The following is a 27,604-nucleotide window of genomic DNA, read 5'->3' as shown; positions in this document are numbered from 1 at the left end:
AAAAGACCCTCCTCCTCCTCACATGCACTCTGCACTGTGAGGAGAGTGTGCGAGCGACGGTAGACCCGGCCATCACTCGGGACACATTCCGGTGATGGGCGTGTATTACCCGGCCCCATAGACTTCTATGGGAGCCGAGCACCCGGCCGAAAATAGGGCATGTACCATTTTTTGACGGCCGGTTTTCCTGGCCGTCAAAAAATCGGTCGTGTGAATAGCCCCATTAGGGGTCTATTATTCCTAATGGTGCCGGCCGGAACCCGGCCGGGAAACCCTGTCGTGTGAATCCCGCCTAAGGCCTGATTCACAGGAGCGCTGCGCATCTCAGACATGGAAAACTGCAGTTTTCACGCACGAGGTGCATCCGTGCTCAGCGCTGCGGGACGCGATGTCACGCATCCCCCATAGTTGAGTCTATGGAGGGATGTGTGAAAAGAACGGACATATCCTATTTTTGCACGGACCCTTCACACGGTCCGTTGAAACAACCGCTGTGTGAACGGCCACATTGAATTACATAGGTCCGTGGGACGGCTGCTGTTTAAACGGCCGTCCCACGGACGTTTATCACGCTCGTGTAAATAAGCCCTAAGTCTAATAAATTCTGCAAAAGACAAGTGGTGTATAAATGCTCACTATACCCCTAGATAGAGGTCGGTTCCCAAATGGGGTCACATTTGAGGGTTTCCACTGTTTTGGCCTCTTTGGGGCTTTGCCAATGTTACATGGCACCTGAAAACCATTTCAGCTAAATTTGAGCTCCAAAAGCCAAATAGCACTCCTTCCCTACTAAGCCCCGCTGTGGGTCCAAACAGCAGTTTATTACCACATATGGCGTATTACCATAATCGGGAGAAATTGTTTTACAAATGTTGGGGTGTTTTTTCTCCTTTATTCCTTGTAAAAATTAAAAATGTCTACGTGTTTTCAGAAAAAAAAAAAAAAAAGTAGATTTTCACCTTTAGGCTATGTTCACACTGAGTTTTTTGCAGGCAGAAAATTCTGCCTCAAAATTCCGTCTGGAAGTTTGAGGCAGATTTTGATCTACCTGCACGCCGTGTTTTTCGCGGCACTTTTTGCCCGCAGCCGTTGATCGCCGCGGGCAAAAAAACGCCACTTAATATGCTTTCTCTGCCTCCCATTGATGTCAATGGGAGGTCAGAGACGTAAACAGCCAAAGATAGGGCAGGTCGCTTTTCTCCCGCGAGACGGTTTTTCCGCTCGCGGGACAAAAACGCTTCCGCCTCCCATTGAAATCAATGGGAGGCATTTTCGGCCGTTTTCCGATGCGGTTTCCGCGTGAACTGGCCCTTAGGCTGGGTTCACACGCCGGCATCAAAACACGTACATTAACAATGGAAAATTCTAAAAGCAGAAAGAACTGGCAAAACACAAAAAACACATTTCACTAGAATCGAGAAGTGTATTATGTGTAAAGTATTATTTATTTATCTTCAGACTTGATGATTTTCCCTCAAACATGCCATTGTCACGATGTGAACAAGAACTAAAGCTCGCAAATTGAGATATTTATGTTCAAAATAAAGAAAAAACAGCGATAAGGCCTCACGCACACGGCCGTGATTTTCAGGTCGGCCAGCCACGTAGTGTCAGCCGCGAGCCGCACACAAAGCACCGGCTGTGCACATGGCCGCGGCCATTATTTTCAATGAGCCTGAACCGCAGAACACGGCCGTAATAAGGCGTGCCCGTTATTTCTGCGGTCCGGGCTCTGGGGCCATGCACGGACCGTGGAAACCACAGTCGTGTGCATGGCCCCGTAGGAATGAATGGGACCGCAATTCTCCCGTGGATCTTCGGGGGCATTGCGGCCGCAAAAGCACGTTCGTGTGCATGGGGCCTAAGTCTTCTGAGGAGTAGCTGCGCTGCCAAAAATAAGGGCATAGTAATAACGAATTACAGAATTCCTGAGCCTTAGGCCTTATTTACACGAGCGTTGCGCACCTCGGACGTGAAAAACAACAGTTTTTCACGGCCGAGGTGCATCCGTGCTCAGCGCTGCGCGATGTCAAACATCCACCATAGAGTCGTCTATGGAGGGATGCGTGATAAGATAGGACATGTCCTATTTTCCCACGGACCCTTCACACAGCCCGTTGAAACAACCGCTGTGTGAACGGCCACATTCAATTACATAGGTCCGTGGGACGGCCCGTTTCAATGGCCATCCCACGGACGTTTAACACGCTCGTGTGAATAAGGCCTTAGATAAGCGGTCATGACTTACCAATAACAGGGAAAACAGAATTAACGAGAACAAGGTAGAAACCACTGCTGTTAACGACTGACATTGTGCATACCACATTTGCAAAACTATAATCTGAACTATAGAGGGTTCTTTATAGTAAGGGCTTATTCAGACGAACGTATAATACGTCCGTGTAACGCACGTGATTTACACGCGCCTCGCACGGACCTATGTTAGTCAATGGGGCCATTCAGACAGTCCGTGATTTTCACGCAACGTGTGTCCGCTGCGTAAAACACACGACATGTCCTATATTTGTGCGTTTTTCGCGCATCACGCACCTATTGAAGTCAATGGGTGCGTGAAAATCACGCGCAGCACACGGAAGCACTTCTGTGTGACGCGCGTGATTCGCGCAACAGCAATAAAAAGTATGAAAAAGAAGAGCGTCTCCACCTCCCATTGAAGTCAATGGGAGGCGGTTTTGGGCTTTTTTGGCGCCGAGGGCCAACGTGGTTTCCACGTCAAAAAGCTGTGTGAACTGGGCCTTATCGTTGTCGGAATCGTAGTAACGAGCGCTCGTCTCCATACATAGCTCCTTGTGAATGGAGCAAACGTGCGCCGATCAACAAGCTGTAGTCTTGATCGGCGCTCGTTTACACGGCCCACGTCCGGTCATTTATGTTCAGAATGCTTAACCTTGTTTAGTTAAAAAAAAAACAACCCAAAAATACCGTTCAACAAAACACGGGCTCATACATCATCACGAAGGCATCTATGTATCCACGATCGTATTTCTAGTCCTGAAACACACAGCCAATATACTACAAAAATCAAGCCAAATTATCAGTATTGACGAAAACATCAAGGTCACCAGGTATGCCATGATTTTGACCTTGCACAATCTAGCATTCTAGGAGTTAACGCATTTAGTTGTCAAGGTTGTTTACTCTATTGCTCTAAATAAAGCGAAACGCAAGAGAGAAATGAACACTCAGGCATAAGAACAGAAGTCTTCTAGATGCTTTGCAGGTAGGGAGTTATCCTCATGTCCAGAAAACAAAGGTTTGTTTTTTTATCAGTCTTCAGCAAGAGGTGGTTGTAGGCGATGCTGCACTTTGCCAGCAAACTCCTGTACACGTTTGTATAGGCTATATGTCTCCTGCTCCAGTTTTCTAAGGTGTGTTAGACAACGGGTAATATTAAAATGAAACCGGTTTCCTTCATTCAATTCTTTGGTTTTCATAGAATAGCAGAGAATGGATTTTCTAAAGAAACAAAACAATTTTCTTAGGTGTGCAACTTCTTCAACTGCACAATATAGAAACATGCCAACTTTAGCTGTGCAAACTTTGCATTTGAGGTAGCTATACACACAGCCTTGCAGATCTGGACTTATATCGTATCTCATCGTTTCTTCCACCTCTACTTCTTTAGTAGCCGATATGAATGCCATCACATTCAACAAGTCATTGCATTCACATGCATTGCGTCCTTCTGCCAGGATTGTGTTGCATTGTTTACACAAGACGACAGAATAAATATCCAACGTCAACATTGGTGGTCCAGCCATTCCTAAAGAGCAGAGGATGGTAAAGAATGAAAGAAAAAGAATGGTTAGAGTGGATTATATTTATCTTTATTCCTACTGCTCTCCACCATAAGGCCTTTTTCACACGAGCATGTCCGCAATAAAACACATTGACTTGACTGGGTCAGTGTGTTGTCCTGTCCGTTATAAAAATAGACTGCACATCAATGACAAATATGTTTGTGTGAAAAAGGCCTAAAAAACTACTTCAAGTGGAGCAGCAAGCAAGATTTCTTCCATTTTCTGATGTGAGGCGCGAGGTGTGATGAATTTTGAATGTGCCTCACATTAATAGTAATTAACCCCATCATGTTTCTCAGCCGTAATGCACAACATTGGGTTAATGTGTGAGGTACATGATGGGGTTAATTACTATTAGGCTGGATTCACACGGGCATGTTGGGTCCGTAAAGGACGGAACGTATTTCGACCGCAAGTCCCAGACTGAACACACTGCAGGGAGCCGGGCTCCTAGCATGATATTTATGTACGACGCTAGGAGTCCCTGCCTCGCTGCAGGACAACTGTCCCGAACTGTAATCATGTTTTCAGTACGGGACAGTAGTTCCACGGAGAGGCAGGGACTCCTAGTGTCGTACATAACTATGACGCTAGGAGCCCGGTTCCCTGCAGTGAGTTCGTCCGGGACTTGCGGCTGAAATACGTTCCATCCTTTACGGACCGAACATGCTCGTGTGAATCCAGCCTTAGGCCTTATTCACACGAACGTATAATACGTCCGTGCTACGCGCTTGGAAATCACGCTCGTCGCACGGTCCTATGTTACTGAATGGGGCCGTTCTGACGGTCAGTGAATTTCATGCAGCGTATGTCCGCAGCGTGAAACGCACTACATGTCCTATATTTGGCCGTGTTTCGCGCTGAACACACCAATTGAAGTCAATGGGTGCGTGCAAATCGCGCTCGGCACATGGAAGCACTTCCGGGTGCCGTGCGTGATTCGCACATCAGCAGTAAAAACAATGAATGAAAACAGAAAAGCACCACGTGCTTTTTTGTTTGTAAACATAAAATCAGAGTGTCATCATGATGCCGGCTGCGCGAAAATCACGCAGCCGTGCTCCATATGCTGATGACACACGGACCTTTTGCGCGCGAAACTGAAACGCTCGTGTGAATCAGGCCTTAATGTGAGGCACATGGAGGTTAAATTCATCACACCTTGTGCCTTACATTAACCCCTTAAGGACACGGCCAATTTTGGCCTTGAGGACAGAGCAATTTTTTTACATTTCCCTCTTTGCATCCCGACGCTCATAACTCTTTTATTTTTTGTACGACGTAGTTGTATGAGACTTTGTTTTTTGCGGGACGAGTTGTACTTTATGTAGGTACCATTTTTTGGTACAAATACATTATCGTTTAATTTCTATACATTTTTATTTTGGCGAAAATGCAGAAAAAAAAAAAAAAACCAGTTCTGCTGCAGTTTTAATATTTATTTTTTTACACCATACACCGATCATAAATAACATTATACATTTATTGTACAGGTTGTTACGGTCGTGGCGATGCCAAATATGTCTATATTATTTCATGTTTTGGGACTTATATTTGAAAAAGTTTATTTATTATAAAAAATTTGTGCTTGTGTATTTTTTGTTACTTTTTATTTATCATCATTAAAAAATTTTTTACATTCATTTAACTTTTTTTTGTAATCCCATAAAGGGATTTATCATTTTTATTTTGTAGTTGTAATGTACTGGCATAGATCTATATAAGTATGTAAGTTTTGATACATCGTGCATTCCTAATTGTTATCACGGCATGTAAGCCATTGGAAAAAAGGGGCCCCTCTGTCAACCCTGATGCGATTGTGGTGGGCCGATAGGATGGCAGCCTAGGAGCCTAATGAAGGTCCCCCAGGTCTGCCATGTTTCTCCTTTTAAAATTACCATACACTGCAATACATAAGTATTGCAGTGTATGGTACTAGTGATCCAACGATCACATGTTGAAATCTAAAAAAAAAAGTTAATAAAGATAAATTTAACCCCTTCCCACACATCAAGGTGAGCAGTAACTTCGAGCACCTCGACGGGCAGTTACGTCTGTACTTTGACAGTTAACTGCCACGCGGCGCTACACCGCAGCGGCGGTTAACTGTGCAGGGTGTCTGCCCTGCATTCCCTGTTGCCGATCAGTGGCCCATCGCCGCTGGCTTCGGCAGTTAACCCCTTCGATTTGGCGGTCGATTGAGATCGGCGCATTTTCGGAGTTTAGAGGAGATCAGTAGCCCCCACGTGAAATCACTGGGGCTGGCGATGGTACCCATGGCAACCGGACGCCAGACAATGGCTGCCATGTGCAGTAGCCTATGAGGACCAGCCGGATGCTGGTCCTCGTAGGCTTCCAGTCAGACTGACTGTCACAATGACTGTTGGAATGTACTACACTACGTAGGTAGTGCAATGTAGTCTAGCAGCGATCAGAGCTGCAAGTCTTAGGATATGTTCACGCGACAACGCCAAATACGTCTGAAATTTCAGACGTTTCTACAAGTGCACTCGTTTTTCGCGGCGTCATTTACGGACGTAATTAGAGCTGGTTTTCATTGGAGTCAATGAAAAACGGCTCCAATTACGTCCCAAGAAGTGCCCTGCACTTCTTTGACGTGGCCGTAATTTTACGCGCCGTCTTTTGACAGCGACGCGTAAAATGACAACTCGTCTGCACAGAACATCGTAAGATCCATTGCAAGCAATGGGCAGATGTTTGCCGACGTTTTGGAGCCGTCTTTTCACGCGTAATTCGAGGCGTAAAACGCCTCCACTACGCCTGAAAAGAGGTCGTGTGCATATACCCTAAGTGTCCTCTAGTGGGACAAGTAAAAAAAAATAATGTCTTAGAAAAGCTTAAAAATAAAAGTTATAGGTTTCATCAACAAAAAATGCTTTTTTCCCCTAGAAGTCTTTTATTATAGGAAAAAAATTAACACGTTAAAAAAGTACGCATATTCTGTATAACCGCGTTCATAATGACCCAAACTATAATGTTATTTTTCAAAAACAATGGCAGAATCACTTTTTTGGTCACCACCCCTCCCAAAATATACGATAAAAAGTGATCAAAATGTCACATGCACGCCAAAACGGTACCAATAAAAACTACAACCCGTACTGCAAAAAAACTAGCCCTTATACAGCTTTTTTGACTGAAAAATAAAAACAAGTTATGGCACTCAGAATATGGTGACACAAAAAATAATTTTATAAAAAGTGATTTTATCGTGCAAATGCTGCAAAACGTAAAAAAAACCAACTATACCGATTTGGTATCGCCGTAATCATATCAACCTGCAGCATAAAGTAAAATTGTCATTTATAGCGCAGGATGCACGCCATAAAAAAGAAAAAAAAAAAAATGATAAAAACCATTGTCAGAATTGCTGGTTTTTGGTCACCTGGCTTGCCAAAAAATTGAATAAAAAGTGATAAATAAAACCAAAAAAAATAAATGCATGTATCCCAAAATGGTACCAATGAAAACTACAGATTGTCCCGGACCAAATAAGCACTCATGCAGCTCTGGTAAAGAAGAAATAAAGAAGTTCCGGCTCTCAGAATATGGCGATGGAAAATTTGCAGTGTGTCCAAAAGCTGATAAGATCGGGCGCCATTTATCAGTGCGACACCGGCCACATATCTGCGAATTATTATTTATTTACCCCATTATTATACCCTCTTATTATACCCCTGATGTACTCTGCCCAGCTTACATATGCCCCAACTTTATAAACTGAAATACCAGCAAAAACGCCAAACAGTACTACCAAGCTAAATCTGCGCTCCAAAAGCCGAATGCCACCCCCTATCTTCTGAGCTCTGCAGCATGCCCAAATAGCAGTTTACATCCACCGATATGGCATCGCCATATCTGGGAGAACTCTATTAATATTTTATGGAGGTATACTCAAATGGCATATCAGAGAAAAATGTAAATTTTCAATCCGCACCACCCGTTGCGCATTAACCGCTTCGTGCACCACGACTTAAGTGTGCGGGGGGGGGATGTATGGAGCGGGCTTACGCGCTGAGCCCGTGCCATACGTTGCAGGTGTCAGCTGTGTATTACAGCTGACACCCAGGACTAAGTGACAGGAACAGTGATCGCACTGTTGAGGCTGAATTCACACGAGTGTGGCGTTTTTGCGGATGCAAAAACCACTTGACAGCTCCGTGTGTCATCTGTGTATGATGCGCGGCTGCGTGATTTTCACGCAGCCGCCATCATAGAGATGAGGCTAGTCGACGTCAGTAAATAGTCACTGTCCAGGGTGCTGAAAGACTTAACTGATCAGCAGTTAACTCTTTCAGCACCCTCGACAGTGAATTCCGATCACAATATAGAGCAACCTGTTAAAAAAACCAAAAATGTTCGTACTTACCGAGAACTTCCCTCCCGGCCGTTGCCTTGGTGACGCGCCTCTCTTGACATCCGGCCCCACCTCCCTGGATGGCGCGGCAGTCCATGTGACCACTGCAGCCTGTGCTTGGCTGGAGCTGTCACTTGGACTGAATTGTCATCCCGGGAGGTCAGACTGGAGGAAGAAGCAGGCAGTTATCGGTAAGTCAGAACTTCTTTTTTTTTTTACACGTTCATGTATATTGTGATCGGAAGTCACTGTCCATGGTGCTGAAACAGTTTAACTCTTTCAGCACCCTGGACAGTGACTATCTCCTGACGTTGCGGAAATTTTTTTGCCGGGTTCGGTCAAAACGAGTTCGGCCGAACCCGGTGAAGTTCGGTTCAGTTGTCCGGGTTCGCTCATCTCAAAGACACTCCGTTTGGATGTTTGTAAACAGAAAAGCACGTGGTGCTTTTCTGTTTACATTCATCCTTTTGACAGCTCTTGCGCGAATCACGCAGTTTGCACGGAAGTGCTTCCGTGCGGCATGCGTGGTTTTCACGCACCCAATGACTTCAAAGGGTGCGTGATGCGTGCAAAACGCCAAAAGAACGGACATGTCGTGACTTTTTTTCAGCGGACTCACTCTGAGGAAAAATCACGGACATGTCAGCACGGCCCCAGACACATATAGGTCCGTGCAACGCGCGTGCAAATCACGCGCGTTGCACGGACGTTTTTCCCGTTCGTCTGAATAAAGCCTTACAGGAGCTTGTAAAAATGACAATATACTGCAATACATTAGTATTGCAGTGTATTGTACCGCTGATCTATTGATCGCTGGTTCAAGCCCCCTAGAAGGACTAATAAAATCTGCAAAAAAAAAAGTAAATAAAAGTTATTAGTGATAAAAATTAAATTAATATTTGAAGTCCAAAAGAAAACCCTTTTCCCAATTTTTTCACTAAAGCAATGTAAAAAATAAAACAAAAATACACAAAATTGGAATCGCTGCATCTGTAAAAGTCCTAATTACAATAGACCATTATTTAACTCACATGGTGAACGCTGTAAACAATAAAGAATTTAAAACGCCAAAATTGCTGTTTTTTGGTCACCTCTAAAAAAAAAAAAAAACGTTAATAAAAAGTGCTCAAAAAGTTGTACGTAACAAAAAAATGGTACCAATAAAAACTACAGTAGGTCCCGCAAGAAAAAAAAAATAATAAATAAATAATGGATCATTCCAGAAAGGGTTAGTTAATTTCTAATAAAAAAACATTTATGACCACATGTGGGGTATTGCCGTGCTCAGGAGAAATTGCTTTACAAATGTTGGGGTGCTTTTTGATCCTTTACTCTTTGTGAAAATTAAAAAAATTAAACGTTTTAGTGGGAATAATGCGGATATTCATTTTCACGGCTGTGTGTGGCAACAAATTTAAATGAAATTCATCCGATTTTAAAACGGACAGGGAAAAAAACGGATGCAAATCAGGTCCAAATCGGCCGGTAAAAACGGCAACACGGCCCGGAAAGGAAGCAAATCGGCCGATTTTCCCAGCCGACACTCGGACCCGGTCGTGTGAATGAGGCCTAAGGCCCTCAAAGCCACTTCAAAACTAAACTGGTCCCTGAACAAAATAGGCTCCTGAAATTTTCTTGAAAATCAGAGAAATTGCTGCTAAATTTCTAAGCCTTGTAACGTCCTAGAAAAAGAAAAGAATGTTCAAAAAACGATAAAAACAAAGTAAACATATGGGATATATGAAATAGTAACTATTTTGTGTGGTATTATGATCTGTCTTACTAGTAAATACATTTAATTTTAGAAAAATGTTAATTTTTGCACATTTTCTCAAAATGTTGGCGTTTTTCCACACAAATATTAAAATGTATCAACCAAATTTTTTTACTAACATAAAGTCCAATGTATCACGAGAAAACAATCTCAGAATCACTTGGATAAGTAAAAGCATTCCCAAGTTATTACTACATAAGGAAACATGTCAGATTTGTGGACAAAACAGGCTCAGTCCTGAAGGGGTTAATAAAAACTTTTTAAAACACATTTTTTTTTTCAAAGTTCCAAAAAACAAACAAACCCAAAACACAATTTTCCATTTTTTTTTTTTATATAAAACATTAAGTGGTACCGCCGCATCCATAAAATTCCGAACTATGAGAATATACCGTTATTTATCCCACATGGTGAACATCATAAAAATGAAATAAAAAGTATGTACCCCAAAACGATACCAATAAAAACTACAGCTTGCCCTGCAAACAGCCCTCACACAGTTCGATCGAGAGAAAAATCAAAACGTTAAGGGTCTCATAATATGACGACACAGAACAATTTATTTTTTTAAAAATAAAATGGGTTTTAATTTTGTAAAAGTAGTCCGTTTAGAATTTTGAGGCAGATTTTGCTCTGCCTGAACGCCGATTTTCACCCGCGGCCAAAAATACGCCACGAAATACGCTTTCTCGGCCCCCCATTGATGTCAGAGACGTAAATGCCAGAAGATAGGGCATGTTGCTTTTTTTTACCCATGAGACGGTTTTTCCGCTCGTGGGAAAAAAAACACCTCCGCCTCCCATTGAAATCAATAGGAGGTATTTTCGGCCGTTTTTTGGCACGTCTTTCCGCGTCAAAAAACTGTGTGAACTCAGCCTTAGGCCTCATGCACACGACCGTAAAAACACCCGTAATTACGACCCGTAATAACGGGCTCATAGACTTCTATTGGCCACGGGTACCTTCCCGTTTTCTTACGGGAAGGTGCCCGTGCCGTTGAAAAAGATAGAACATGTCCTATTTCAGGCCGTAATAACGGCACGGACAGCCCATAGAAGTCTATGGAGCTCCCGTAATGACGGGTGGCTACATGTGTGCACCCGTCATTACGGCAGCGTTGCTGAGCGACATCAGTAAATAGTCACTGTCCAGGGAGCTGAAAGAGTTAACTGATCGGCAGTAACTCTTTCAGCACCCTGGACAGTGACTACCGATCAGTATAAACCTGTAAAAAATAAAAATAAAAGACTTTCATACTTACCGACAACTTCCTGCTTCCTCCAGTCCGGTCTCCCGCCCGTTGCCTTGGTGACGCGTCCCTCTCGACATCCGGCCCGACGTCCTGGATGACGTTTCAGGCCATGTGACCGCTGCAGCCAATCACAGGTCAATCACAGGCTGCAGCGGTCACATGGACTGCCGCGTCATCCAGGGATGTCGGGCTGGATGTGAAGAGAGGGACGCGTCACCAAGACAACGGCCGGGTAAGTATGAATTTCTTTAACTTTTATTACAGAAAAGGCTGTCCCTTCTCTCTATCCTGCACTGATAGAGAGAAGGGGCTGCCGATTAGTGCAGTGCTATTTTGCCGCCAAAAACGTGCCCGTAAATACGGGTGGAATACGGGTGACACCGGACCCATATTTACGGGCACGGGTTCGTAAATACTGGTGCAAAACGGGTGGAATACGTGTGACACCGGACCCGTATTTACGCCAGTATTTACGGGTGGGAAAAAATACGGTCGTGTGCATGAGGCCTTATACTGCGGTTGACAGGAAAAAAGTTATGGTTGTTGGAAGGCGGGCTGGGACCCATACCGTCAAACATTTATGGCGTGTGGGTATAGGGAATGCAGCAGCCTCAAAAACATGCAGAATGCCCCATTAATGGGGCAAATAATAAAGTCTGCCGTATACATTTTTTTCCCCATGTAGTCTGTTGCGCTTCACTTAGCTTGGGACTGCAATTCCAAATATTCGCTGACAGACTGCTAGGAGCCGTTTTACAGCAGTTGGACAGCAGAGGTTACAGACTTCCGCAGTAAATCCAGTTTCATGCTTTCCCGCGCTTTATTCACGGAGCCGCCGGCAGAATACTAATTTACATAGGATACTGGCACTGGTCGCACCTATGGTAGCGGATAACCAAGAACCTGAAGGGCCTTTATTCGGATAAGATATACTCACCAGATTAGCAATGTCGAGTACTTCGTGCGAACAGCGGACACCAGTGCGGCTCTTTGCAGTCACAAGTAAGTGGCTGGCAATTAAAAATGGAGGAATGTCCTATCCAATCAGTAGCGGAAAAAGTCGAAGAATGGGCGGGTTATTGTTTGCTTGACCAATGAGCGCTTGGCTGGCGGCATTGGATGGCAATTGTGAATGCAGGAGCCATGTGATATTTCGAGGTACTGTGCGGTTGTCCTGTTTGCTGTGTGGTGTTGAGTTTTGGTATAAATGTTTCTGGCGTGTCAGACGCCCGGATAAAGATGTTATTGAGCTGGCGTTCGGGAGGATTGGTCACGTACGTGCTGCGCTATGTGCTATATACTTCTATTTGTAGCATACCTAATAGGAATGGCCGAGAAGGTCATGCAGAGATATGGTTTCTATGAAGACGTGTAGTGAGTGATTCACTTCAGGGTCAGTCAGATGAGAATACGACGTTTTAAAGGAACACACACATATTTGTTCATCTCCATTATTTTTATGTAGTTAAAAGCAATCTATTGTCCCGTGTTATCAGCCATTGCACGCTGAGGAGTTATTACAGTGTTCCTTAAAGGACCAGTGTCAAGGAAAAAAAAATTTTTAGATCAATTTTCTTTTAGTGTTTTCGGAAACATTTTTTTATTTATTTGTGTGTTTTACGTTTTTTTATTTTTTATTCCCTATGGGGGCTGCCATTTTTTTTTCAATCTCTGTACGTGTTGATTAACGACACATACAGACATGGAATACGGCACATACAGTCCCATAGTGAATGCGAACGGGGCCCGTTCCATACACTATGGTGTACGCCGTCTGTGTGGGAACGGCACATGCGCCGCTCCCACACAGTCCAAATTGAACTGTGCGACGTCCGGCGCCATTTTCTTGTGGACCGGAAGTCGCGGCCGGACAGTAAGATTACTACTTCCGGACGGACCGGAGGGAGCGGCGGCGGCAGGAGCAGGTAAGTTATTTCCGTGTATGTAAGTGTTTTACTGTGTGTTTACTAGTGTATGTTAACCTACTACACTGTGTGTTAGCTCAAAAAATGGCGACACACAGTGTAGGAGGTTAGACCGTTCAATCCCCTCGTTTCTCCCGGCACTAGCCAGGATAAAGGAGGGGGGGATTCTGAGAGCACACTAGAGCGAGTGAGTTTTCCCAAATTTTGCAGCATAAAGCAATGTGGTTGCTTTACCACATGCAATGCTGCAAATTTGGGAATTGCTCCATCTAGTGACCAGTGCTGGGAAATATTATAAATTAGAATCTAATTTATAATATTTCCTGACTCGTGAAAAAATTAAAAAAAATTAGAACAATGTTTAATCACCTATACACTAAATGTTTAACTAAAAAAAAAAAATGATAGCCCTTATTATCACTACTTTATCCCACAGATCATCAGTTCTGAGAACATCCTGAAATATTTACAATGTGATTCAATTTTTAGGCAAAAATAAACATCCATTACATGCAATTTATTACAACTATACTCTACAAAAAGATTGAGGTTGCCCACAAGACAGATCTATATCAATACAGTCTTTCAAATCTGTAAAAATTAAAGGGGTTTTCCCACAAAACACATGTATCCCCTCTCAGCATTGTGAGAAACTAGACATGGACCGCACAGCCACAGTATATACGTTGATCTGAGCCGCTGGGCATAATTTAGAAGCCTGAACATGAGGTTCTTTGTTAACATTTTAATCAAACTCTATAAGCCCACTTGCCACTTCACGGCGATAGGGAATACATGTGTGATTGCTGGGGGTCCGACCGCTGGGACCCCTAGCCATGAAATCCTCCGAAGTGCTCCATGAGAATGGAGTTCTGGTGCGCATGCTCGGCCAGAGCTACATTCAGTTCCATGGAGCTGTTGGGAGACAGCAGTCCCAGAGAAATTAATGGAGTGCTGGCTGAGCATGCGCACCAGCACTCCATTGTCATGGAGCACTTCGGAAGATTTACAGTTCCCTATTTTCATTGCTGGGGGTCTCAGCGGTTGGACCCCCAGCTATCACACATGTATCTCCTATCCTTTCAATAGGGGATACATGTGTTGGTGGGAAAACCCCTCACGTTCACCTTTAGACTATAACGGGACAATTAGGTACCTACAAAAATTTTATATTTATAGCTATTTTGCCTCTGTTGCCATTTCTTTTTTTACACTACGTTCGGCATGTGTGCCAGAAGAGCTAGATTTACCCGACAGATTCCAAAAGAGTGTGGTATACAGTAAAAGTAAAAGCATACGGTGTGGTATACGTTTTGTTTTACAATAGGACCCTATGGGCAACGTATTCCAGTTTGTGTTAAAAAATGCAACTGCATTGAGAAATGCACAAAATTGCGGACAAATTGCATATGTTTTTTCTATATGGTTTTAATCGCACCTCAACTGCAACGTGTAAATGGACTATTAGGCTACATTCCGACGAACGTAGCTGACCTCGGACATGAAAAACTATAGTTTTTCACGTCCGAGTTGCACCCATGCGTGATGCGTTGTCACGAATCCCTATAGACATGTTTTATATTTTCACAGAAGAAAAATTGGTCCGCTCACCACTCATTTGAAGTAAGGACGTCACATTCCATGTTTGATTGGTGCACGGGCAAGAGAGCTACGTCGGGAGTAGGTAGAAATCCTAGGAACAAAGTTATAGGTCCAGTACACGATATGATATGAAAAAATACAAAACTGTTTATTTGAGTCAAAATGAAAATAAGAAATTAAAAAATCCCGGGGAGAGAGCGCCTACGCGTTTAGAACTTTTCAGTTCTTAGGCCTCCGTGATTTTTGGGTTGGGCGGCAGCGAGTGTCACTCACGAGCCGCCTGCAAATCACGGGCTGTGCACATGGCCGCGTCCGTTATTTCCTATGAGCCTGGACCACAGAACACGGCTGTAATAAGACATGCCCATTCTTTCTGCGGTCCGGGCCCCTGGGCCATGCACAGACCATGAAAACCATGGTCGTGTGCATGGCCCCATAGGAATGAATGGGGCCGCAATTCTCCCTTGGATTTTCGGGGGAATTGCGGCCGCAAAAGCACGTTCGTGTGCATGGGGCCTTAATAATTTTCACAGACCCTTCACATGCTCTCTTGAAACAACGGTCGTGTGAACGGCCCCATTGAAGTACGTGAGTCCGTGTAATGGCCGTCATACGGACTACATATACACTCTTCAGAATGTCCTGGATGAATTTGCTACTGGTGTAGAGTAGGGCATCAGTGTACTTTGCGTGTGGTACTTGTTTTTCACGTCCTTGGTTACCCTCTGCAAGCACTTTTTTTTTTTTTTTCTTCAATTCTCTGCAGTTTTTTAACCAGCGGTCCCCAACCTTTTTTGCACCAAGGACCACTTTCATGCAGGACAATATTTCCGCGGGGCCGAGGATGGTATCACGCGCATTACAAAACACCCGGCAGACTGCGATTAAATGGAAATAAAATAAAAAGGTTTTTTAGGGTCAGTTTGTCTTCGGATGCGGTCTTAACCGCAGCATCTAAATACATCATTATGTTAAATTCACACTAAATTCGGGCACTATGTTAGGCGTGCATTTTTAAGTATAAGTCCCCAGATGTATGCTTGTGACGACACTTTTCGGTTTAGCTTTAAAAAAGGTATACTGACATATACCAGCGAAAAGTATGTCTAAGGCCTAATTCACACACGCATGTCCTATTTGTGTCCGCAAAGAAACAGGTAATTTTTCATCCATGTGGCTGTCCGTGTTGCATCAGTGCGGTTTCCGTTTGTCCTCTTGTTTTCTCATCCGTGTTTCTCCTCTGTAAGCACTTACTGGTTTCACTTTTCTTTTTTTTTTCTGCATTTCTTTAGCATCTGATCCGTGGAAACAACAGCATGCGAATGTCATCCATGTGCTGTCCGTTTTTTTTTTTTTCACGCATCTGTAGACTTTAACCCCTTCCCCCTGCTTGCATTCTGGACCCTAATGAGCAAGCCATTTTTTACGTTTTTCCATCGTCGCATTCCAAGAGCTATACACTTTTTATTTTTGCGTCGACATAGCTGTATAAGGTCTTGTTTTTTGCGGGACAAGTTGTATTTTTTAATAGCACCATTTTGGGGTACATATAATTTATTGATTAACTTTTATTAACTTTTTTTGGGGGGGATAGAAGAAAACCTGAAATTTCGGCACTGTTTTTTTTTTTTTTTTGCGTCCTAAATCTACGCCGTTTACCGTGTGGTATAAATAACACTATAACTTTATTCAATGGGTTGTTACGATTGCAAAGATACCAAATTTGTATAGTTTTTGTATGTTTTACTACTTACACAGCAAAAACACTTGTTTTTCAAATTTATTTGTTTTTGTGTCTCCATTTTTGAAGAGCCATAACTTTTTTATTGTTCTGCCGATGCAGTTGTATGAGGGCTTTTTTTTGCGGGACGACTTGTAGTTTTTATTGGTACCATTTTGGAGTAGATGCGACTTTTTGATCACTTTTTATCAATTTTTTTTAAAGTCAGGATTAACAGAAAACAGCAATTTTTCCATTGTTTTTTATTTTATTTTTTACGGCGTTCACAGTGCGGGTTAAATAATGTAACAGCTTTATAGTCGGGGTCGTTATGGACGCGGCGATACCAAATGTGTAACTTTTTTGCTTTATTATTATTATTTTTTTTAATAGTAAAGCAGTTTGTAAGGGGAAAAAGTGGGCTTTTCATTTTTTTTTTTCTCTTTTTTTTTTATTAACTTTTTTTAACTTTTATACTAGTCCCACTAGGGGACTTCACTATGCGATCATCCGATCGCTATTATAATACACTGCAATACTTTTGTATTGCAGTGTATTACTGCCTGTCGGTTTAAAACGGACAGGCATCTGCTAGGACATGCCTCTGGCATGACCTAGCAGGCATTCGCTCCAGGCAGACCTGGGGGCCTTTATTAGGCCCCCGGCTGCCATCGGAGACACAGACACTCGGCGATCTTATCGCCGGGTGTCGGTGGGATGAGAGGGAGCTTCCTCCCGCTCTCCAAAACCACTCAGATGCGGTGCCCGCTATTGAGCACCGCATCTATGGGGTTAAACGGGTGAGATCGATACTAATATCGATCTCACACATTCGAGCAGGGATGTCCCCAGCCCTCTGGTAGCTGAGAGCAGGGAGATTTCACGGCTCCCTGCTCTGTTTATTTTATTCTGATGCAGCGCTGTGAAACCGCTATTGCATAAGAATAAAGCCCACTAATGACCGCCGTGAAAAGGCTTATCGGCGGTCATTAAGGGGTTAATGAACAAGTCTGGTATGCAAAATCAAACCAGAATAGGGCACGCTGTGAGGTTTGTAAACACGGTCCATAAAAAAGAAAATGGATGTTTGACCTGCCCCTTTGCTTTTTTTTTTTCCAGATGAATGTTAATGGTCAGCAATGGAGTCACACATGTAAGCACCACTCTACGAAGACATGTGGTCTTTCAGAAGATGCTTGAAAACATTCTCTCAAGAGTAAGTGTGCATGTATATTAACCCCTTCAGGACGCAGCCCTTTTTCAAATTTTCACTTTTGTTTCTTTCTCCCCACCTTTCAAAAGCTATAATTTTTTTTATTTTTCCGTCTATATCGCCGCATGAGGGCTTGTTTTTTGCTGGACAAGTTGTAGTTTTTCATGGCACCATTTATTGTACTGCATAATGTACTGGGAAGCTGAAATAAAAATTATTTATGGGGTGATATGGGCAAAAAACAGCGATTACGTCATATTTTGGGAGGTTTCGTTTTTACGGCATCCATCAGGCGGTAAAAACGACATATTCAACTTATTCTACAGGGGGATACGATTACGGCGATACCAAATTTATATGTTTTGTTTTATGTTTTGCCACTTTTAAAAAAAATAAAATCATTTGCTAAATTAAAAAAAAACGTTTGTGTCGCCGTATTCTGAGAGCCATAACTGTTTTATTTTTCCATCAATTTAGCGATGTGAGGGCTTAAGTTTTGCAGAGCGAGCTGTAGTTTTCACTGATACCATTTTGGGGTATATGCGACTTTTTGATCGTTTTTCATTTTTTTGGAGTGCTAAGGTGATCAAAAAACAGCAATTTGTGTGTTTTATATATATATTTTTTACAGCATTCACCGAGCGGGTTAAACAACGCTATATTGTGATAGTTCGGACTTTTACGGATGCGGCGATACCAGTAATGTTAACTTTTATTTTTTTTAACATTGATTTAGGGGAAAAATGTGAAAAGGGGGGTTTTTTGAATTTGTAATACTTTATTGTTTTTGGAACGTAACAAAAATCTTTTATTTAACTGTTTTTTACTTTTTTTTATTAAGCAGCGATCGTTGGATCGCTTGCATGATATACTGCAATACTAATGTATTGCAGTATATCGTGATTCTGACAGTCTCATTAGAAGCCTTGCCGGAGGCAGAGCTTCAAAGGGGTACAAAGATGGCGGACCTGGGGGTTTTTGTTTGGCCCCCAGGCTGCCATAGCAACCGTTGTAACTGGCCGATCGTGCCGCAGGGGGCGTGTTTGAGGGGGCGCTTCCCTGATTCTAAGGCCTCATTTACACGAGCGTGATTTTCGTCAATGCGACGCGCGTGCTTTTCACGCGTGTCGTACGCACCTATGTAAGTCTATGGGGCAGTGCAGACAGTCCGTGATTTTTTCGCAACGTTAGTCCGTTGCGTAAAACTCACGACGTCCTATATTTATGCGTTGCTCGCGCATCACGCACCCATTGAAGACAATGGGTGCGTGAAAATCACGCATGCCACACGGAAGCACTTCCATAGGACGAGCGTGATTCGCGCAGCAGCAGTAAAAACTATGAATGTAAACAGAAAAGCACCACGTGCTTTTCTGTTTACAAACATCCAAACAGAGTGAAATAATCACGCAGCCGCACATCATACGCTGATGACACACGGAGCTGTTAAGTGCCTTTTGCGCATGCAAAACGCCACGTTTTTTGCGTGCGCAAAACGCACACGCTCGTGTAAACCAGGCCTCACACTTTAAATGCCGCGGTCGCGATTGATCGCGGCATTTAAAGTGTTAAACGGGCGGAATCAAAGTGAACTTTGATTCCGCTCATTGCAGGGAGGTGTCGGCTGCGTGTTACAGCCGTCACCCGCTGTGTATGGAGCGAGCTCAGTCCGTGAGCTCGCTCCATATTTCCTCATAACCCTCATCACGTAGTTACGTGATTTTGCGTGAAGGGGTTAATGACACATCCTGTTTTGGCCAATTTTTTCAAATCTGACGTTTTACTTTAAGTGGTAATAACTTTGGAATGCTTCTATTTTTTTAAAGCGATTCTGAGACTGTTTTCTCATGACACAATATGCTTTAACCCCTTAATGACCGGGCCTGAAAAGACCTTAATGACCAGCTCAATTTTTCTGTTTTTGCCTCTCTGCGTTTCAGCAGCCATAACTTTTTTATTTTTTCACTGACGTGGCTGTATGAGGCCTTGTTTTATGCGAGAGAATAGTATTTTTTTTTTCCCACAGCTTGGGGGTAAAAATTTTTTTTTTTACAGTGTGAATATAGGAAAAAGCGATTCTCGGAATAGTTTTTTTTGTTTATTTTTCATCCCGTTCACGTTTTACGCTAAATAACCCATTAGATTATTTCTTCAGGTTATTACGGTCGTGCAGATACCTAATATGCGTAGGTTATTTGTTTTTATTTAGTGTAGGGGCAATAAAATGTATTTAATGCAAAATAAACACTCTTTTTGGGACTTTTTTCATTTATTTATTTGTTTTATTTATTTATTTTAATCCCATCAAGGGATAACTTTATTTGTAACTTTATTTTTTACTTGTAATGTATTCGCATACTTCTGTACGCTAATACATTACACTGTGTCACTATGACACAGGCTGCTGATCAGGCAGCACATAGTGTGCCCGATTAGCAGGCATACAGAACAGACAGCCCTGGGGTCCTTTGTAGGTCCCCAGGGCTGACTGCAGAGGGATTCCCCAGTGTTTGATCGCATCACTGGAATCCTGGTGATGCAATCAAAGAGGGGAATTCCCTTTGATCATGCCGCGGTCACGGACCGCGGTAATCAAAGGGTTAAACAGCTGGAGTCCGAATGTTTGCCGACCCCAGCTGTGTTCAGGAGGCTGCTCTAAGATCAGGAGCTGTTAGTTACAGCTCCTGCTTAGAGGATGAGTGCTCACAGGAGCGCTCATCAGTCTCTTCTACAGCGACGCCAAAAGACGTCTCTGTAGATTAAGCACCCGCACCGCCTGGGCGGTCGGGAAGGTGTTAAGTTAGCGGTAAAATTTGGTTGATACATTCGGTATTTATTTGTAAAAGACACCAGAAATTGAGAGAAAATGTGCAAAAATTTTTATAACTTTAAATGTATTTGCTTGTAAAACGGATAGTAATACCACACAAAGTAGTTACTAGTTAAAGCGTAGCTAAACTTTCGGAAAAAAAAAATATTATGTCCCTCTGTGTGACTTCATTACTCCTAGCAATTTTTTTCACTTCAAAGTACCTTTTCTGCAGCTTTTTTTCTTGTGAAACCGTCCACATCTATTTTCTCCCACTTACTGATTCCGGTTGGTTGCTAGGGGCGTGTCTTACTGTGTGCGATGTTTGCCAGTACTGTATGCAATTTTCAATCTGCCCATAGTTCCCATCATGCACCTAAACAGCCAGCCAATCAGGAAAACCAAAGGTCCTTTTGCAGTACAGTTGCCTTTTGCATCTGACATCTTGGATTTACCATATCAGACACATCTTCTCTACTCTACCAATACTAAGTATCTAACGTTTTATAAAGTATCTGATAGCAGTCAGATAAATACCTCCTCTCCCAGCTCTCACATCTTCCAGCATCCCCCTCTACCTCCATATTCCTGCATTTTCTTTCCTGCATTTTCTTTCCTGCCTGCTCTCACTTCAGCCATACACTATGAGGTACAATATGGTCTCTACACAGTATATATACTATAAAGACAGCTCTGTATACACTATACAGTATATACTATAAGGACAGCAGTGTACAGCACTGTATATAGTATATATACTATAAAGACAGCTCTGTATACACTATACAGTATATACTATAAGGACAGTAGTGTACAGCACTGTATATAGTATATATACTATAAAGACAGCTCTGTATACACTATACAGTATATACTATAAGGACAGTAGTGTACAGCACTGTATAGAGTATATATACACTATAAAAATTCGCATTATACTCCAACGGTTGATGGCTTGAAGATTATACTGACTGTCATTTGCATCGACTATTTAGGAAAATCAGCGAAAAATAAAATTTGAATAATAATTTGGAATGCGGTGTATATTGCATATATACCTAAATATAAAGTATTTACAGGTGTGTTTTTTTTAATAGCCATAAAAGGGGTCACTGAGTTATCTCCCTCCAGTTCTTTGTCTGTTCCCAGTTGGTTGGCGGGCAATCCTTGTAGGCCAGCACAGCAAACACGATTTGTACTTCTATACCAGCTTAAAGAGGTTTTCTCATCTTGGACAATTATGGCATATCCACCTCTGGGACCTGCATCTATCTCTAGAACAGTGCCCCCTAAACCCCGTTCTAGCTTACTCGGCTCTCCTGACCACATCCTGGTTAGAAGTGAATGGGAGTTACAGAAGCAGTGTAGCACAGCGAGCAATGCGGTTTCCCTAGCTACCGAGTTCAGGAAATAGCGTAGATCGCCGTGCTACGTTTCAGTAACTCCCATTCACTTCTATGGGAGTTACGGAAGCAGCGTAGCTCAGCGAGCACTCGGCTGTTTCCGTAACTCCCGACCACCTAACCAGGATGTGGCCGGGAGGCAGCGGAGTTGAGTAAGCTAGAACGGGGTGTAGGGGGCCTTGTTCTATAGATAGGTGGGACCCGCATCTATCAGACTTTTACGGCATATCAGTTGTCCAAGATGGGAAACCTCTTTAACAGGCACTATTTTACGATTTGTCTGTATCTTTCATGGGCAGTGAACTCGCGGGTGATAACTACAATACTGTGAGCGTGCACTGAGCTATGCACATCAGAACACATTATATAAAGAGCTGTAAATATCTCTGCACACTCCAGAAGAAAGGAATCAGAGTTTTTATTTTCACTTTCCTTGGCAAGTGCAGGGAAGAAAAGACGGGACGGCAGGGTGCTTGCGGGGGACGGAGCGGTCCTAGTCTTATCTGATGCTAATTAGCAGCTCAGATTAGTGTCCTGAGAGTCTTTGCCGGAGGGTAGGGGGAGAATCACCCAGGCACAGAGACCAGTGTGCGCAGAAAATTCATCCTAATGACGGGGAAGTAAGAGAACAGTAGTGCATGCAAGTCCATCACTGCAGCCTGACACAGCGAGGAGTGCAGCAGAGTGATTATCCTGGCTCCTCCCCAGTACAGGCCAGTCAGCGTGTGGCTTAGTGGCCCGGTCGCAAGTGCGACCGCTGCGACCCCTATAGCTATGCCACTGAGCGCAGGTCTGACGCCCCCTCCCTGTCCCCTCTTCCCCCCTGACCACTCTTCCCCCTGTCCACAGTATTGTAAGCGGCAGTAGCAGAGCGCAGGGAGGAGAATGACAGCTCTGCTACTGTCCGGTCTATGGTATGTGTGAGAGGCGCTTCCATAGCAGAAGTGCAGGTCTAGCGAGGGAGCTGCCACTAGACCTGCGCTTCTGCTACAGAAGCGCCACTCACACATACCATAGACCGGACAGCATCAGAGCTGTCATTCTCCTCCCTGCCTGTTACAGTACAGTGGACAAAGGGGACAGGGAGGGGGCGCCAGACCTGCGCTTCTGCTACGGAAGCGTGTCTCACACATACTATAGTCTGGACAGCAGCAGAGCTGTCATTCCCCTCCCTGCGCTCTGCTACTGCCGGTTACTCTATAGAGAACTGTATAGTACATAGAGGCAGAGAGGCCTTCCTGACATCACGATGGGGGCGTGCACATCTAACGTCAGGATGGGGCCACCACCCACCGTACTCATAGGAAGCAGAATCCGTACACCGATACATTCAAACAGTGTACGGATTTCTGCTAGCAACAGGAAAAATACAAGAAATAAAATGTAGTAAAAAAGTGTCACAGTGGCCATTTAAAACACATATAACACAAAAAGGAGCCCAAATTCATTAATAAAGTATATTACAAAATATATTTATATTACACATGCTGCTAGAAAATAAAAAGTTGATCGAACGTTTAGTTACGCTTTAACATTTACCGTATGTCTGCTTTATGTTGACGTTGTTTTTTTTGAGGGCCTTATATATTAGAAACCCCCTATAAATTACCCCACTTTAAAAACTGCACCCTCAAAGTATTCAAAACAGCATTTAGAAAGTTTTTTTTTAACCCTTTAGGCGCTTCACAGGAATTAAAGCAAAGTAGGGGGGAAGTTTACAAATTAAATTTTTTTTGCAGAAAATCAATTTTAATCAATGTTTTTTTTGTAACACAGAAGGTTTTACCAGAGAAACTACACAAAATGTATTACCCAGAATCTGCAGTTTTTATAAATACCCCACATGTGGCCCTAGTGTGCTACTGGACTGAAACACCAGCCTCAGAAGCAAAGCAGCACCTAGTGGATTTTGGGGCCTCCTTTTTATTAGAATCTATTTTAGGCACTATGTCAGGTTTGAAGAGGTCTTGTGGTGCCAAAACAGTGGAAACACCCCCAAAAAACGCCATTTGGCAAACTACACCCCTCATGGAATTTATCAAGGGGTACAGTGGACATTTTAACCCCACAGGTTTTTTGCTGAACTTAGTGGAATGAGGCCGTGAACATGAAAATCTACATGTTTTTTCCAATCAAATGTAGAAATGTTAAATTTTTACAAGGCATGAAGGAGAAAGATAACCCCAACATTTGTAAAGCAAACTCTTCTGAGCAATACCCCATATGTGGCAATAAACTTCTGTTTTGACTCACGGCAGGGCTCAGAAGGGAAGGAGCGCCATTTGACTTTTGGAACTCAAATTTTGCTGGAATGGTGTTTGGGTGCTATGTCATATTTGCGAAGCCCCTGCGGGACCAAATCAGTGGAAACACCCCAAAAGTGACCCCATTTGGGAAACTACACCCTGAAGGAACTAGTTGAGGGGTATAGTGAGCATTTTTCCCCCTCAGGTTTCTTGCTGAATTTAGTGCAATTAGGCCGTGAAAATTAATATCAACATTTTTTCCACTGAAATGTTAAATTTTTTCATTTTCACAAGTGATAAAGGATAAAAAGCACCCCAACATTTGTAATAGGAATGCACGATGCATCGAAACTTCGATACCCTGCACCCTCAAACGGTTCAATACTGTTATTTTATATAGTTTGATACTAAGCTGTGCGGCCGCACAGCTTAGCATTGTAACACATGAATCTCTGAATACAGCCATTGCCCCGCTCCTGAGTCCTGACAAGTGCGCGCGGTCAGCATGAGGTAATGCGACCGGCGCTGCACTAATGAGCGGCAGCACTGAAGACAGAACATGCAAAACACCCCCATGTTCTGCCTTCAGTGCCTGCGCTCATTAGTTCCGCGCCAGCCGCATCACCTCAAGCTGACCGCGTGCACACACTTATTGTCACACTTATTGTCAGGAGCGGGGCAATGACCGCAGCTGTAACGCGGAGATGAGAGAAACCTCTCATCTTCGCTGCTATTCCCCAGAATGCTGTGATCAAAGCTGACCGCAGCATTCAAGGGGAAAATGAGAAGGGGGATGCCCCTTGGATCATGCCACAGGGAATCCCTGTGACGCTTGCCTATGATGCGATTGAGGGACATACCAAATATGGGCAGAGAGCCCAGGGTCCATTGACGGACCCCAGGGCTGTCTTACCATATTTCCTGTTGTTAGGGCATACTTAGGTATGTCCTAACAACTGCCTGTGTACTATCAGTATATAGATATATTCCAGTACATTAAAGTTTAAAAATAGAAAAAGTAAAAACAAAGTAATGTTAAATAAAAAAAATACACATACACATTTTTTACAATAAACATTAAAATAAGTCTCAATACATTAACATATGCACATATTCGTATTAGCGCGGCCGTAACAATGCACAACAATTTTTAGGCGTCATTTATAGTGTGCACTATAAAAAAATAAAGTAAATACTTCTTTCTTTCACTTAGGAGCCTCACACACGAGCGTGTTTGGTCTGTGATATACGGACCGTATGTCGGCCGCATTTCCCGGACCGAACACACTGCAGGGAGCCGGGCTCCTAGCATCATAGTTCTCTATGACGCTAGGTCTCACTACCTCGCTGCGGGACAATTGTCCCGTACTGAAGACGTGATTACAGTGATACCAATTATGTGTACTTTTGTAACATTTTCATTTTTTTCCTATAATAAAAGAGTTGTTATAGGAAAAAAGGCAGTTTTAGTTTTTTAACATATAACTTTTATTTTTATAGAAGTAAATGGGGGAAGAATCCTCCAGCTCACCGATCCTATGTTCGAGCACGGACAGCGCTTGGATCCTCGTGGCGGCACACGATGAAGATCAAAGCAGAAAAAGAGAAACTTGATCCAGCGCTGGGTTTAAAAGGAAGTAATCCAACTTTATTCCAAATATATTAAAACACGCCAATATATGGGCAACACGCCATGAGTAAGGACAAGTGATTTGTGTGAAAAGCGTAGGCCTGCTATCTGATGCATCCACCCCTAAGTATATGGACTTTTTAAGATATTTGGAATAAAGTTGGAATATTACTTCCTTTTAAACCCAGCGCTGGATCAAGTTTCTCTTATTCTGCTTTTATTTTTATACTTTTCTATAACATATTTATAAAAAAAAAATGTTGGTCTCGCTACGGGACTTGAAGGCCTGCATCTCTGATCTTTATTCTAAGGCTGGGTTCACACGACCTATTTTCAGGCGTAAACGAGGCGTATTATGCCTCGATTTACGCCTGAAAATACGGCTCCAATACGTCGGCAAACATCTGCCCATTCGTTTGAATGGGTTTGCTGACGTACTGTGCCGACGACCTGTCATTTACGCGTCGTCGTTTGACAGCTGTCAAAAGACAACGCGTAAAATTACAGCCTCGTCAAAAGAAGTGCAGGACACTTCTTGGGACGTTTTTGGAGCCGTTTTCTCATAGACTCTATTGAAAACAGCTCCAAAAACGCTGCGAAAAACGTGAGTTGCTCAAAAAACGTCTGAAAATCAGGTGCTGTTTTCCCTTGAAAACAGCTCCGTATTTTCAGACGTTTTTGGCTCAGCGTGTGAACATACCCTAATACATTGCAATAAACACGTAGTGCAATGCATTAGAGGTGTTAATCATACACGGACAGCAAGCCTATTAGGCTCTGCCACCGGGTGTGGCCTAATGGGCTTCTGTACGTGGCAGACCAGGAGGTCATTGTTAGGCCTCCGGTTGCCATAGCAACCATCGGCACCCCCGCGTCGTGTTGATGCCGATCAGCTTCAAATCACTAAGATGCCTTAATCGCTTTTGCAGGGGTTAATGGCAGGGATCGGAGCTAGCTGCGTTCCCTACCGTCACAGCAAGGCGTCAGCTTTAGCATACAACTGACACCCGCGGCTGATGTCGCAGGCTCAGCTTCTGAGCCCGCGCCATCTTCTTTTTGTGACCGGACAGGCTTTTGTACTTGGCAGACAGGAGACCATTGTTAGGCCTCCGGTTACCAAAGCAGCTATCGGTTCCCCCGCAGTCGCGTTGCATGGGTGCTGATTGGCTAGTAACCCCATAGATGCAGCACTCTTTTGAGCACTGCATCTAAGAGGTTAACCGGCCGGATCGGAGGCTAGCTCCGGTCCTGGCCTTGCAGCAGGGGGTCAGCTATAATATACATCTGACACTCGCTGATAATGGCGAAGGCTCAGCTTCTGAACCCGCACCATCACCACAACGTACAGTTACTTTGAGTTGCTGGAAGTCATTACCTGCAACGACGTAACTACGTTGGATTTTGTTAAGGGGTTAAAGATATACTCTAAGCAAAACAAAGAAAAGCACAATTGAGCATTGCCAATTTTATCTCCCCTCCTTATTTTTGTCAGCTGCACCATTTTTGTTTTTCATTGGTAGGCCATTTCATGAGGTAATAGTGGCCTATCGATTTGTGTATTATGTCCATGACTAGGTTATTTCCACAGCTTATCTTCTGTTATACTTAGGGCTCTGTTCACATCACATTTGTGATGTAGATTTAACGTGTACACCAGGATAGCACCCGGCGTACGCTCTAAATATGTCCATACGGCTACATTTGCTAGACGGAGGTGAAAATAATGTTCTTATATCCTCTATCGGGCCAGTATACCACAAAAACAAAGGTATGAAATAGCGTAGTAGACTATGCTACTCCATACAATGCAGAGGCATGGCTAGCGGTGGGG

The 27,604-nt window shown here is 43.3% G+C and overlaps 1 protein-coding gene across 3 annotated transcripts in view; it reads left to right on the top strand.

Annotated features, from left to right (window-relative positions):
• Positions 1-12,097: 12,097 nt before the first annotated feature.
• Positions 12,098-27,604, top strand: part of GTPBP3 (GTP binding protein 3, mitochondrial) — a 133,448-nt gene continuing 117,941 nt past the window's right edge. Inside the window, exons 1-2 of one of the 3 annotated variants that reach the window (XM_075825511.1) lie at positions 12,098-12,227; positions 17,592-17,688. In XM_075825511.1, coding sequence (XP_075681626.1) covers positions 17,648-17,688 — 41 coding nt within the window. In that variant the 5' untranslated portion in view covers positions 12,098-12,227; positions 17,592-17,647. The other 2 variants (XM_075825509.1, XM_075825510.1) reach the window with 2 other exon arrangements.

Source organism: Rhinoderma darwinii, chromosome 1 (assembly GCF_050947455.1).
Source record: "Rhinoderma darwinii isolate aRhiDar2 chromosome 1, aRhiDar2.hap1, whole genome shotgun sequence".
Classification (NCBI taxonomy): Eukaryota; Metazoa; Chordata; class Amphibia; order Anura; family Rhinodermatidae; genus Rhinoderma; species Rhinoderma darwinii.
The sequence above is the reverse complement of the archived record's forward strand: the minus strand, read 5'-3'. Positions and strand labels throughout refer to the sequence as shown.